General features: G+C 31.9%; 1 protein-coding gene across 1 annotated transcript in view; it reads left to right on the forward strand.

Moving 5' to 3' along the window:
• Positions 1-10,273, forward strand: part of LOC111053468 (constitutive coactivator of PPAR-gamma-like protein 1) — a 48,478-nt gene extending 38,205 nt beyond the window's left edge. The window contains exons 16-17 of the mRNA XM_039440060.1: positions 905-1,151; positions 2,752-10,273. Of these exons, the coding sequence (XP_039295994.1) occupies positions 905-1,145 (241 nt within the window). The 3' untranslated portion in view covers positions 1,146-1,151; positions 2,752-10,273. The remainder of the gene's footprint in view (positions 1-904; positions 1,152-2,751) is intronic.
• The last annotated feature ends 5,191 nt before the right edge of the window (positions 10,274-15,464 follow it).

Consider the following 15,464-nt stretch of genomic DNA (forward strand, 5'->3'; position numbering starts at 1 on the left):
TCTTAAATTCTAATGTTACTATTCATACACGCTCGGCCGGGCTGAGTCACTACCTCCGTAAACAAAGCCATAGTGCATTCGTGTGTCGTCAGCACAGGTGGGCTCCTACACCAATAGAAATTCTTCGATTTCAGCTGATCTATATCAGCTAGTGTTTTTATTGGTATAGGAGCCCTACCTGTGCTGACGTCACATGAATGCACTACGGCTTTGTTTACGGAGGTAGTGGCTGAGTGGAAATAGTCCCATTATAACTCATGGGAATAATATTCTCACTGTACCGAACACTTACACTGATACTGATTTGTGGGAATCCTAGCTTTATCATGTATGCTTCATTGACTGATTGTACCGGAAAATCGCCTTTCATTAAATTTACCGGTAATGGAGTGTTCACTTTTAAGTTTCATCAGCTAAGGTCCAATTTAATGAGTGTCTGGGCCTCTGGTTCGTTTTTCAATTACATAGAATAATTATTACTCGGTCATTTTTGTATTAAACAAATAAAATACTCATCTACTATCTCAAATAGTAATGAAACATATAGTGTAATTTTAGTGTGCCTCTGGTTCGTTTTTCAATAACATAGAATAATTATTACTCGGTCATTTTTGTATTTAAAAAAATCATCTACTATCTCAAATAGTAATGAAACAGATAGTGTAATTTTTGTATTTTATTTTATTTTTCTCGACAAATGTAAAAGTTTTATTTTTAGTTTTGGCTTCGCAGCAGGCGCTCAGGACTCAGGTTTTTCCTTGCAGACTGTGCCAACAACAAATATTGATTTTAGTTTATTGAATTGTAAAGAAAAAACTCATTTGATATAATTATTATAAGTTTTCTATTTTGTTATGAGAATACTGATTTATTTTGATGATTAAGATTTAAATTGTTGTTGCAGAGAAACAGTTTTGGCGACCGAAATGGTGGATGATGTGAGTGACAAGAAGATTCTGATGAACAGGACCAACAACGCCAACAACACCGAGATGGTGAATGGAAAGACGGGTGGCGGTGGTGGGGGTGGCGACGATCTGATTGGTCAGTTCGAGGACGCCTGCACCATTGAGAACGGAGCCATGAATGGAGAGGGTGATGCCAAGATCAACTCTATTCTAGCTACCGCTACCGAAGGCAACTAGATCCCGGTTAGTCTTCTATTCATTCGAAATTTAGTGAAAATCATCGAATACCCTTTTTTCATTTCAATACTAATATTATTATCAATTGAATGAGCGAATTTCTGTTTCAAGTCAATCTGTGATTGTCTGTTTGTTTGTACCGCAGTTACAGTCGCAGTTATGGTCCGATGTGAATAAAATTTTGTATACAAGTACTTTTAAACAAAGTATGATATATCATCATAATCTAAATCCAATTTGTATGTGTGTGAATAGGCGAGCTTGTGTGAGTAGTGATGTTGGTGAGTGTAGCGAGTTCTACTGTTCCCCGAACTACTAGTAGTAGTTCTATTACAATAATAATTTGTAATATAGCTTGTCACTCTCTTGTAAGTTTTGGGTCGGAGCCCAGGGGAAGAGTGGTCAAGCAAACCTTAAACAGGATAATAATATCGTAATAGTTCTATAAATAAAATTGATACGTTCTGGGAACACGGTAAGTGGTAAATTGTTCCAGTTCCAGCGGTAGATTGTTTCATGCCATGTCACTATCGATCACGTGACTGGTGCAAAACTACTTGTTCCATTGGGCTCGTTCTGGGAACATTGTAAGTGGTAAATTGTTACAGTTACAGTGGTAGATTGTTCCATTTCACGTGACTACCGATCACGTGACTGGTGAAAAACTATTTGTTCCATTGGGTTCGTTCTGGGAATACGGTAAGTGGTAGGCTAAATTGTTCCAGTTCCAGCGGTAGATTGTTCCATGTCACGTGACTGGTTCAAAATTACTTGGTCCCATGGAACGCCACTTCAAAAATCTTTGGTTCAAGCTTTTGGCGTGCTCTTTTGAAGTTGATTTCCACCAAAGAGTGTTGTTAATAACTGTGTAAATTTTCATCAATTACAGAATTGCATTGCAGGAATATTTGCAGTATTTCTTTTCCATTGTAATTTTAGTATTGAGCCCGTTCTGGGAACATGGAATTTGATAAATTGTCCTATTCACAATTTACCAGGTAAAAAGTTCCGCGTTCCTTGGGAAGAATTTTGACAGAATCTAGTTCCAGTTCCAAATTCCTGCCCACAGACGAAGCCTGGTAAATTGTGACAGTTCAAATTTTCAGAGCTCTCATTGGTCGATTGAATTGTAGCCTGCTTGCTTCTCTGCTCATGCGCTGATAGCTTTTTTGTTTACCATAGCATAGCCATAAAATAACCAACAAAATGGTGTTTGATAACCATTCGTTAAATGAATTCTTCTCTATAGAAAATTTGAGAGTAATGGAATGAAAGAAATTCACACTTTTCCAGACGGTAAGTTTCTAAAACAGCCTTTGTTCATTCACGCAACTAGTGAACGACACATTTTGGTGTAAATCAACTTCATAAGTGCCCGCCAAAGGCTTGAACCAACGATTTTGAAATGGCGTTCCATGGGAACATTTTGCACCAGTCACGTGATTGAACAATTTACTTTTGGAACTAGAACAATTCACCACTTTCTCGTACTCCCAGATCGTGTCCAGTGTATATGGTATATAATAATTTTTTTTGAACACTGTATGATCAATTTATTAGTAAATATTTTTCCATTTTTCAAATTCAATAAATTTTTCTTTTACAGTATGAAACTGGATTCACCAGAATGTAGGTGAGACACCGCGGACCAGTTGTCTCATTTATGGTGAAAAAAGACCTACCGTTATACACGGTGAGTGTTGAGTGTTTTATCGGACCCGATGACGTATAAATATGTAAGATAGTCGCGAAATTATTTGTAATTTTTTTATGAATCGAACTATAGACTAGTGCAAGGTGCAATTAGGGGACGTTTTGAAAAAGTGATGAAGTGAAAAGTGATGAACTGTTTTCTCTCTCACTCCGACGCCGCTAGTTGTAGTTTGAAAAAGACTGATTATTTATTTATTATATCAATGTATATAATAAGGATTGACCATTGTGACTGAGCCAACGAGTGATATTACAATTTTTTATTGTTTTATATCTTCGATAGAACGAAAAACTCGATTTGCACATAGAGGTTTAGAGCGCTAAGAAGATGTGTAATGAAGAAGAAGGAGAAGAGAGAAGAAGAAACTGAATGTTTTATTCTTGTTTCTTCTTACCTCTACTGCTACTATTTCATTTTGTATTTATCTTGAGAGAGGCTGTTTCTCTGTTATTGTTGAAAACTGAAAAGAATCTTGTTATTTATTTATTCTTAATGTCGAAAGGAAGTTATTGTTTTTAAAGAAAGTGAAATGGATAAGTTTATCGAGGAGGAATGTTGGGATTTGAACTGTGTGACCGGTTATTGGTTGTCATTGAAAATCATAAAAAGTGAACTTTTTGTCAGTGAGTGAAGATGTTAAATACTTCTGTACAGCTGGTAATAAGTATATGCTAGCAACAAATAAGTATTGAACCATGAAATGTACTGAAGTGTGAATTCTGTTGGATTGTATTCGTTTATATTTTCCAAAAATAACTAGAGTCAAGTAATTCCCGAGTTGAAATTTAATATTTTATCACTCATATTTAATCCTGTAATGTTTTGCAAGGCTGTACTTGAATATATAACTTAGATATTAATCAATATATCTTTTCTGTTTAGGGCTACTTGTAATATAAATAGAAATACAAATCTCAGTACCCTTTTTGAATTATTTTATTTTATCACTAAAATAAAATAATTCAAAAATATTTGTATTTATATTATTCAATGTTTTTAAATACTATGTTTTCCAAGATTTCAATTTGATTTGAGCGACGAGAAAATGACAACCAATAACTGGAACTCAGTTGCATTTCTCGGGGTGCGTTGTAATGTATAGATATATTTTTCTAAGAAAAGTATTGATATGATGACAGTGTGGTCATAAGATGACCGACACCTTGTCCATGGGCCAGTCGACTGAGGTCAGTGATTAGGTCGAAGATGTGATATTATTAAAATAACTGTAACTAACCTATGGTTATGTGGACTGCAAGCATAGACTTTGCTCAGATGAACTCAGGTGCAGTAGTGTCTTCAAACTGTTTGATACTCTCTCACACCAATAATACCCGTCGCGTACAATGTTCTATTCCATCGATTCGTTCAAAGTCAAACTATTTATCTGTTATTTATTTAATTATTTATAACATAGAAACAGTTATCCTACACCAATCACAGTTTTCTATTGTTTTTGAAATTTCCAGATTTTATTGAAATAGTGTCGAACACTAGAGTATCATAGTCTCTGTTATGATATATAGTACATTATATTTATTCCGTAAACAAATTGAAACTGTTGGTTGTTATGGCTTTGCATCTTGAGAATATTTATTTATTTGTGAATGCAATTTAATATTTATCATATTGATTTATTTTGTAGCAGTCTATTGATTAACATATTATAATTCTGTTGGTTGTAATAGGTCTAGTATTATTAGAACCGCAATTTGAGAAGAAGAATTGAACTCTTATTTTGTCGTTTTCGAAATGGCTGAATGAAATCACAGGAGCCAATTCAACATCTGAAATATTGAAAGAATGTGTTTTTTGTGATCATTGAGAATTTTATAATTTATCCTAAAAAGCAAAATAAAACATCAAATTTGAAAGTTTTGATAACTGACAGTTTCAAAATGTTTGAGGCATATTCTTGTTTAATTAGTAGTGTAATGTTGTGAACGAAACATTTCGCTTGGTAATTATTGTCGTTGTGAGGTCTGGACTTTCTTGGAAAAACAATATTGGCCCTATTATTGGACAAAATAATGCTGATTGGACAGATTTTGAGCCTTGCTATTTGGTTGGAACCTCCTTAACCTCTTAACATCGAACCTGGAAAGGTTTCCAGTTTTGGTTGACAGAATCAAAACAGATATTTGGAAAAATGATTTATGAACGTAATTTTGACAGTTGATTGATCGATCACAGTCAATCTGGCGTACCTGTAGACAAAGTAAATGATATATAAGTATATTATATATTTGTGGAGAGAAATATCACGTAATTGAACCCATCTGGAAAAGTCTGATCTTTTCTTGTAACTGCTTTCAACGTTTATTATGGAGAGTGAAAAAATAATTTTTCAATATACATATTACATAAAAACAAGCTATGTAGTCTTACATATGCAGTCAGGGAGGTGAATCAACTATGTATATATGGTTGCCGTATTACATACATGTAACTCTACTACATACATAAGAATGTTGTGTTCTTATTTAACAACTTGTAATGTCGATTATTCGTTAATCGATTGCAGATTTTATTCCCAAGCGATTGAATATTGCACTTTTCCCAAATACATACAGCAGAATGTATCTTTCAATATAAAACTGATGTAATCATCCATCTGTTTATTTGCATTTGTGATGATTGTCGGTGTATCTAATGTTGAAGCTCATCGATAGAGTATATCTATCGATAGAAGCTGATTTTGGCGATTGAATCGTGTATCGTTGAATACCCCTGGTGGTATCCACGATATCATGAGAGTAATACGTGTTTTATTTTGAAAATGGAAATTTATTGAAAACTAGGAGAGAGCATTTACACTGTCTAGAGCCTGCCGCTAATTGAAGAAGTATCCTTGACTTATGAAATTATGTAAACTATACATACATTCAGAGATGAAATAATTCCGAATATACTCACATGACCTTATAATACCCCCTTAAGTTGTTGATGACGTCAACAACACTCGTGTATTGAGTCCGTAATGAAGCCAGTTTTCTGCTTTATCTAACGAAATACACTCAAACTTATCAACAGAGCATACTCGGTCAAATATGAATAATGTATTCCGAATACATTATCTGCTTGCATCGTATCTGTACTTTAATACAAATTAATTGTCGTCGTATAATATATAAGAAATTGAATTGTTTAGTTTTTAGGATTCTCAAATATTCCGTGTAACTGTCTAGGAAATAGTCCGCTGAAGTCATTGATCGTCATGCCTGAACATATTTTAGACTCATAGTTGCTGTATTTCTCAATGGTGTGTAAAATAAAAACCAATATTAGTCCGATACATTAAATTATTTACGCGAATATATCGTTATATACATGGTCGATGGTTTTCAATAAAATATGTTCGACATAACAAAGTAATTTGATCCCCACTATTCACGATGATAATTTAATTTGTATGTTAGACACTTCCCTGATTTTTTATCGGAAAATGAGAAAAACAGTATCTTGTGAATATTTCTAAAATCACCCCGCTTGTATTCAATAAAATTGATTCGATTCATTAGTAGTTGATTAGACAAGAATAGGATCGAAAATTAGATTGTTTAAAAAGCCCGCTTAAATTTAATTTAACCGTGTCGGTGTTACAATGCATTATGTTTTAAGTGTACATTGTTTTGAATTGTCGATTTAAATTTAAGTTTATACTGATTTATCAGAGATGAATGATATATATTTATTCGAGTTATATTAATCATGTAAAATTAGACCAGAAAATATCGATATTGAAAATGTTTATAATATACCTGTACATTATTGAAGCGAATGATGATGATTCTCTTGTTGATTGCCCCACTCAAAACGTAACTAGTATATTCATAATTATTTATCGATAAAAAGCAATATTGTATGAAAGATTAGGACCGTGTGTTGAAACGTGAATGCTGGAACAAAGAAATTAGATTTATGCGATTTTTTGGGAATTAATATAACCAGTTGAAAGAATTCTGACTATAACAATTTTTCAATAAAATATAATAACTTATTTGAAGCTATATAATGTGTGCTGAAATTTTTAGTTTTATCAATCTCTTGAGATAAGTATAAAACAGTGAATTAGCTAGATTTTTTGAATGTTTTCCAATAAGAATTGCATGTATCCTATTGTAATCCCTTACATTTCTTTGTTAGTTGATCTTGTTAATAAATTACTATAAATATTATAAATAATTTTGCGTTCTCGTATTCTATAGTATCACATTGATCGCGTGTTTGTAACAATCCTAAAATGTCCGCGATTCCAATCCAATCTAAAATTAGGATGTGAACATATTTTGATTAGGTCGTCAAATCGCTATGAATTGCATTCAATTATAGTAGAGTTGTATATTCAGATGAAAAACTAATAACGATAAACCATGGATGTAAATTAGCCTATTAGATTTATTATTATTGTTACAATAAATGTGTATTAATTATTATCTTCTCAATCTTATTATTGGCAGTGCTCTTAACAGAGCTCGAATAATGTTCTGATGGAATTCTCTCCTTCCAAGTCTCTCGTAGCTTGGAAATATGGAGATAATTGGTGTAGTTATATTTTGTGGCTAGTTGGTTTTGAAGTACAACTAGTTGTAAAATGATGACGCGTAGTCGCCAGTCTAGACTGAAATGTTGTCACATCAATCAATCTGGTCTATACTGATTGAGCTGATAAATATCTGGTCTGGCAGGTCCAGATTGCATATATTTAGGTGAATAAATAACTAATCTAAACCTTCAAGGCAGGCTCTGTATGGCTCTCTCCAAAACATCTAACCTTCACAAAGTTCTCCGTTTTTAAATGGAGAAATTGCTTTGTGAATTTTTTCTATATAGAATCGAAACTAAAAAAAACTATTTTCACCAGTAATTCATATTGTGAAAATCTATTATTTTTATTCTTTCTTTTTGGTGTTTAAAATATAGTATTCATTTAATTTAAATACATCATAAAACTTGACAAAACCACAAAAAAATACTGTATACTGTAATTCTTGTGCTTTGGAATTTAATTGTTTATTATAATCTTCGTCAATTGATAGATTTGCTTAATTATTTTTCCTGTAAAAGAACCTCCTTTCTTGTTCATTTTTCGATGTTATTTTCTTTTATTATATAATGTATAACAGTGAAATGTTATTAGTTAAAGCATTTGTCATTAACTTCTAATAAAAATAATACTATTTGATATATAGCACGTATTGAAAATCAAATATCTTGTAACTTTGGATTTTGTGTTGATTCGTTTCACATGTGAGCAAATTTATTGATATGTTGTGTGTTTGTGACAGTAATTTACAACAAAATACATATTTGTATTGCCTTGTGTCAAGATCATAAATTTTGGCAAAAACTTATTGAATTTTGTAACTTTTGAAGCTCAATAATGGAGCTATTACTTCAATTTAGAACGATGGATGCGTCAAGAAATTAATGAAATTGTCACAAACTCAACAATCAATGCTCTGTAGTAGATTATTGTAGATTTAAGCCTTATCAAATGCAATTGATTGTAATAGATGCAACGCGCCAGTTTATTGAGATGATGATTGATGGATATATTGCTGGAAAACAATGATTATTCCAAATTCAACCTATCATCTCATTTTGTATACTGAGTGCGTTGTATAGTTTGAATGTATGTAATAATTTTTTCAAGTTCATAAATACCTTGAGACAACGATTGTTCACCTCGTCTGAAATATCTAAAAGAAAATTGGTATTTGAATTTTTATTCTCTATATTTAAAAACCATTTTGTTGACTACAGTATTTGGTTTTTGGTTTTGTCTTGGAATCAGTGTAGATCACTGTCATTTGTTTAATGTACAATCTTCGTTTTGAATAATATTTATAATCAATAATTGATTAAATTTTATTTTATTGGAATCAATTTATTTTAAATTAATTGTGTGTCTTTAGAGAACATGATAGTTTGAAATTCTGAAGCTAGTTTCAAACTAATTACTGAATTTAATTTTATAATAAGAAGTTTTTTCAAATTCAAACAAAAAGTATATTTTTTATTTTACTCGGTTCACTGAAAGTTTGTAGTCAAATTTTGAAATGTCAAATTTTTATTATCGGACAAAGTTTTGTTATTTAGCTTTTATTTTGGACGAAGTCAATTTTTTGTAAGATTTTTTTTGAATTAACATTTTTTCTAAAGAAACAGAGGTCGCTTCAATCGTTGTTCACGGTTAGAATATTATTATTGAATAATATAGTTGGATATTGAAGTAGAACGTTTATTTTTAGTTAGCCTCCTGAATATTGTAATAGCTGTCAGACAACATCCATTTCCATTTTTATCACTTTTTGGTGAAACTTTAAGCTCTTGACATAAAACATAATTTTGATAAATCTTGTTTCAAATCAATTAGATTTAGATATTCGAACTGTTTTGCTTGAATACTGTCAAGTAATGTTATTTTCTGCTACAATAATCAAATTATTGTGAAAGTTCTAATTATTTGACGCGGATTCATTGTCTGATGGCTTTTTTACATTGATGGATGATATATTTCGATTAATCTGAGATGTTTTCTGAAACCTTTATTAGTATCTTCTACATAATAATCTATACTATTTGAATGTCAATACCATATTTTGCATAAATTCTTAGTTAATTTATTGGAATATAAATTTGAATGTGAAATCTCATCCTTTAATAACAAAAATCTTAATCACTCTCCAATACAATTTGTAAGAGAAATGTATCAATTATTCACCGTTTATCATAAATTATAATTCTATTAATACTATTGCTAATACTAAAGTTATCATCGTCATTATTACAATATTAAGTATTGTTAACTCAAGAAATTATTAACATTAATTTTATTTGAGCTACCTATAGTGCATCTTTATGGCTACATAATTTATTGGTTTTTGCTATTTAAATGTTATTAATAATATGAACAGTAATTCAAATTTTAAAAATTGTTTTAATAGTCGAGAATTTATCAATGTGCTTTGCGTAATACTCATAAGAGGAATGGGCTCCTAAAAAAAATAGTGAAATTTTAAAATTATTTCAGGATTGTCAATCTGTCTTTGTTTTATCTATAGATTGTAATGGGAAATTTCAAATAATTACACTATGCATTATAATGGAGATTGCCAATAATACTCTTGTATGTTATTAGATCTGTGGCATTGTATTCTTGTTTGTCAAAAATTGCTTCAATTTATAAAAGAATGAACCGGTAATATTTTCTTTACTTTCGAACTCAAAAGAATAATAGTTTGATATTCATAGTACCTATAATTTTTTCAGTTTATAATATATCTAGAATGTATTATTTTGTTTGTTTTCTAATTAAACATAATGGAGCAGTTTTTGGCAAATAATTGTTTAGTTGGAAAATGAGTAATTGTGAAGGCTATGCTGAGTAAAGAAAGTTCTAGTAAATAATTTTTGATGGATTTTTATTTTTTGAAACGCTTCCATACTTTGAAAACTCAGATTTACTTGATATTTGGGCTTTACTAACAAGTATTGTGCCAAAATATGTCACTTTTGCCACAATACAGAGTGATAATTCACTAAAACATAATTTTCTTCTCTCAAAATGAGAAAGTCAAACATTTACAAGTGGTCATATTTCAAACAGGAGTGAATTTTATCAATAATTTCGTTTATTCGATGGTTATTGACGAGAGGAGCATGGAAGATTGACTGAATTTGTTTCTGTTGGAGAGATACGAGCATTTCTGTTGGAGTGGATCAGATGCTGGCTTTATGATTCAGAGGCCCGGGTTCAAATCCCGGCCCGGGCAAGATATTTATCTCGGGCCACTCCCGTGTTTCGGATGGACACGTTAAGCCGTCGGTCCCGGTTGCCTAAAAAGCAGTCGTTAGGTCATGTCAGAGGCCCTGAAATTGATCAGCTGCGACCTGAAAACTCTGACACCAGACCTGAGCCAAGCCAGGTCACTCGATATTATTATTATTATTATTATACGAGCATTTGAAAAGGTTGATTCTTCTTATTCTATGAAAGGATAGAAACTTTCTGTTTTAGTGTACTGTAGTTTTAGTTGAATTTTGAATTATTGGAAAAATTTTTGGGCTGTCAAAGCCTATTGTTTTCAACCTTTATGTATGCTTTTAAAATGAATAAATAAATAGGCTCTCACTATATTATTTTATTGTAGCAAAAAGTGTCATATTGTGAAACACATAGGGCCGGTTTCCGATCTCGGTATTTAGCTAAGTTCCAGACTTAAAACATCTGGAATCAGAAAATTGGCTTTCCGAAACGGGACGTAGTCATAGTCTACGTTTAAATTAAATTTAGAAAATTGAAGACAAAAAAAAAGAGAAAATAGTGTGAAGTTGAAGCTATTCTGAAATATTTAGGAATGTTTCATCTCGTCAAGGAAAAACGTTTCAAATTATAGAAATAAGAAAATAAAGATTATCAAAAAACTACGACTACGCCCCGTTTAGGAAAGCCAATTTTTGATTCCAGCTGTTTCCCTTATCACTGTTACAATACAGGATGAGTTATTCACTGAAACATAAAATCTTACCTCCACTGTCAGATCAGAGAAATCACTCATCTTCAAATGCTTATAACTCAAGAATAGGAGTGAATTTTGCCAATGCAATGTCATAATTATCATGATCCTCTCGGGACAACTATAAGCCCAGTTGCAATGAATCAAACATAACATTTGCAAATTTTCAAACGCCCATATCTAATGAACTGTAAGGAATTTCGCAAATGTGATTCCACATTCGTGTTCCACCCATCAAAGAGCATAAGGTCACGAATTTGAAGCGATTTTTATTTTTTCACAAAAATATGAGAAAAACCATAGACCAAATGCGTTTTGAAAAACAAAAAGTATCTCAGATTTGACTGATGTTTGCACCATAGATCGAACTTAACCTGAGCAATGTCGGAGCAAAATTTGGCACCCCCAGCTACTATACAGGATGAGTTATGCAGCTTCTAAAATAAAATTTTCAAACGCCCATATCTGATAAACGGTAAGGAATGTTGCAAATCTGATTCCAGATTCGTGTTCCTCGCATCAAAGTGCATAAGGTCACGAAGTTTGAGCGATTTTTATTTATCACAAAAATATGAGGAAAACCATACTTTTGAAAAACAAAAAGTATCTCAGATTTGACTGATATTTGCACCATAGATCGAGCTTAACCTGAGCAATGTCGGAGCAAAATTTGGCATCCCCAGCTACTATACAGGATGAGTTATGCAGCTTCAAACACAAAATTCTCAAACGCCCATATCTAACCATCGTGCGTTTTGAAAAACAAAAAGTAACTCAGATTTGGCTGATATTTGCACCATAGATAGAGCTTTACCTGAGAAATGTCGGAGCAAAATTTGTCACCCCCAGATATTATACAGAGTGAGTTATGCAGCTTCAAACATAAAATTTGCAAATTTTCAAACGCCCATATCTAATAAACGGTAAGGAATTTTGCAAATCTGACTTGAGATTCGTGTTCATTATCGTACCTATCTCTTGATTTTAGTGGTAGAAGATTTGCAGTCAGGATTTCAGATTCTTTTAAAATTTCACTTGGAATATCACGGGCGTCGTCGTCTTCAAGCATTTTTGAAAATTTGGAATGCACTGATCAACAATAAATAATTGAATAAAAATGGTTGCGAAGCAAATGCTGAATTAGTTTGATTCGAAACTCGAACTGAAATCATGGCAACTTTGATGAAGAAAGTGGACACTCGCCTAGACCAGAAAAGAAACCTGTTTCTTACGTCAGACGAGAGTCGTCTGCAAACAAGGTCTTTCAGATCTACGTAGGGACTGGAAAACAGCTGCTTTCTGTGCAGTGTGGCGAAATAGTATATTTCGCACCTAGAGCAGAAAATGAGATTTTTCCAGCTCGAAATCGGTTTTCAAGTCCGAGGCCGTAGGCCGAGGACTAGAAAAGATTGAGAGCTGGAAAAACATTTTTGCCCGTGGTGCGAACGATATTTTTCGCCACACTACAGGTATTGCTGACAAAATAAATAAAGAATACAAAATAAAGAATACTCGTTAAGCTATCGTACCTATCTCTTGATTTTAGTGGTAGAAGATTTGCAGTCAGGATTTCAGATTCTTTTAAAATTTCACTTGGAATACCACAGTCATCTTCCAGCATTTTTGAAAATTCGGAATGCACTAATCAACAATAAATAATTGAATAAAACTGGTTGCGAAGCGAATTAGTTTGATTCGAAACTGGAACTGAAATCATGGCGACTTTAGCTGATGATGAAAGTGGCCACTCGCCCGATCTAGCGGATGACTTATTAACTACTTCCATGAGCGGCTGGAAAGAGACAACTTTCTGGCCTAGCCCGGAAAAGAAACCCTTTTCTGACGTCGTCTGCAAACAAGGTCTTTCAGATCTACGTAGGGACTGGAAAACAGCTGCTTTCTATGCAGTGTGGCGAAAAAATGTTTTCCTGAAAACCTTTTTCATTTTGATAGCTTGATGATATACGAATCGAAAAACTTTAAAAAATATCACCAGTAGAAAGTTTATTTTTAGCCTTTGCACAGCCTTAGACGGGCTACACAGTGGTGTCGCAAGACTTAGTGTCTTAATGCCTCGAACATCTGTCGCAAGCAGTGAGTAAGCTCTAATTTTACAACACAGATTGGTTTCATATGCGACATGCCTCGGAAATGAGATTTGTCGTAGACATCATGTCTACGACACCAGTCCAGTGTGTAGCCCGCCTAAAATTCAACAGACGTTAACAAGAAATTTATGATTGGAAAAGAAACAACTGAAGCATTGAAACAAATTCATTAATCATATATTCTTTTACGAGTTCATAGTACAATCAAAATGTAACTATCATTACTACTAACATAATGATAATAATAATTAGCCAAACTTAAACCGTAATGTTAAATCAAAAACACTGTTTAGTACAACTATTGCTATGATAATAAATGCATCAAAATTCAATAACAATTTCAAATAAAAACTATACATTCATATTGCAATATATTACCAATTTATATAACAATTAACTATTAAATAATCAAAATTGTTTTTACAGAGCTTCAATTAGGCAATGCTTAAAATAACTAGGAAATATTTTATAGTGAATCAAGGTAGAAAGAATAAAGTAAAACATATTCTTTATTCTTATTGTAATAAGCTCACAAGTACTGGTCACAGTGTTAATAGGTAGATTTAAAAGATAATTCACAAGTAGCTCAAATGTTAAAAAAATATGTTCTGTTTTATTTTGAATGGAATAGGAATATTGGTTATCCCATTCAATTTGCTTCAATCTATGAAGTTTGAAAAATAATAAAATTGGGAAAATAAACGTGCCTCCTTAATGGCTCTTTTCAAGTACAAAATAGATTAAAATTAAGTTTTCTTGTATTGCTATCGAATAGATTAACAACTACCGTTAAATCGGTCGATCAGAAATCAAAATCTGATCGGCGTTTGTGCTGCAATGTGCTGTAGAAATAAAAACAGCCAATCAAGTGAATAATAGAAATTCCCTGTGAATGAAATTTTCAGTCCAGTCTCTCATTCTGGAATTGTTCGAGAGAGTAAAGAGAGAATAATAAAGTTGAAAGTTGGAAATAAAAGCTTTGGAAGACCTTCAAACAAATTTGAATAGACTGGATAGGCATTAGATTGTATATTTGAGAAAACTTAAAACCGTGAAATTATTATATTGATATTGAGGAATATTATCACAAAAATTGAAGTGGTATTCCAAAAGTTGAGGATGAAATATCCAAAAGTTCCTTTAGTATTTTTACAAAACAATAATGTTATCGTACACTAATGCTTGGAACAGTAATTTATAGAAAATAGTTAATCATTTTTAGAATTCCAAATACAGGTAGGCCTACATAAATAGTTGTTGGTGTCATCATTAACTGGACTGAGCCAAATGGCATGGTGTTTTTAAAACTTGATACGATATTTCAATAATTTTGAATACTAGATTAGAAAATCGTGGTCCTATTAATTTGTAATAGATATCTGTAATCTTTAAAATCAATTATATAGCATTTACATATTATTGCATCTTGAAAAATATAATTTTAAATATTTTTAAAATGGTGACTATCTTGAAAGAATAGTCACAGTCAATATTACTTTTTTATGAAAATAGATTAGTGATTCTCAATCACTGTTATTTAGAATATTCTATTTTAGAAAGTGCACTTGAAAATTCTATACTATTACGAAATTATGCAAATTTTTCAATATTAGTTTCTATAAAATTGCTCCCACTATGATTATTATTAACAATGGAATAATATAGTTCGGAACCCACCCAAAATTTAGGGTTCACCACCTAAAATGGAGGATTCACAAAATAAAAATTTACTCTCGTTATTCTACATTTTGCTGGGTTGTATCTTAAAAAAGGCGCTTTTGGTTTTTTTAATCTTATTACAGAATAACACTAATATCATTCATTGATTGAAAATAACATCTTCTTAATACGATTGTCTGGCCATTCAAAAATATCATGTTCAAGTACATAAAATTTATATATTTATAAAACCAAGTAAATATTATTAAAGATTGACTTATTTTCAAAAGAAAGTAAGCCAACACTCACAGTAACT

Source organism: Nilaparvata lugens, chromosome 13 (assembly GCF_014356525.2).
Source record: "Nilaparvata lugens isolate BPH chromosome 13, ASM1435652v1, whole genome shotgun sequence".
NCBI classification, from domain to species: Eukaryota; Metazoa; Arthropoda; class Insecta; order Hemiptera; family Delphacidae; genus Nilaparvata; species Nilaparvata lugens.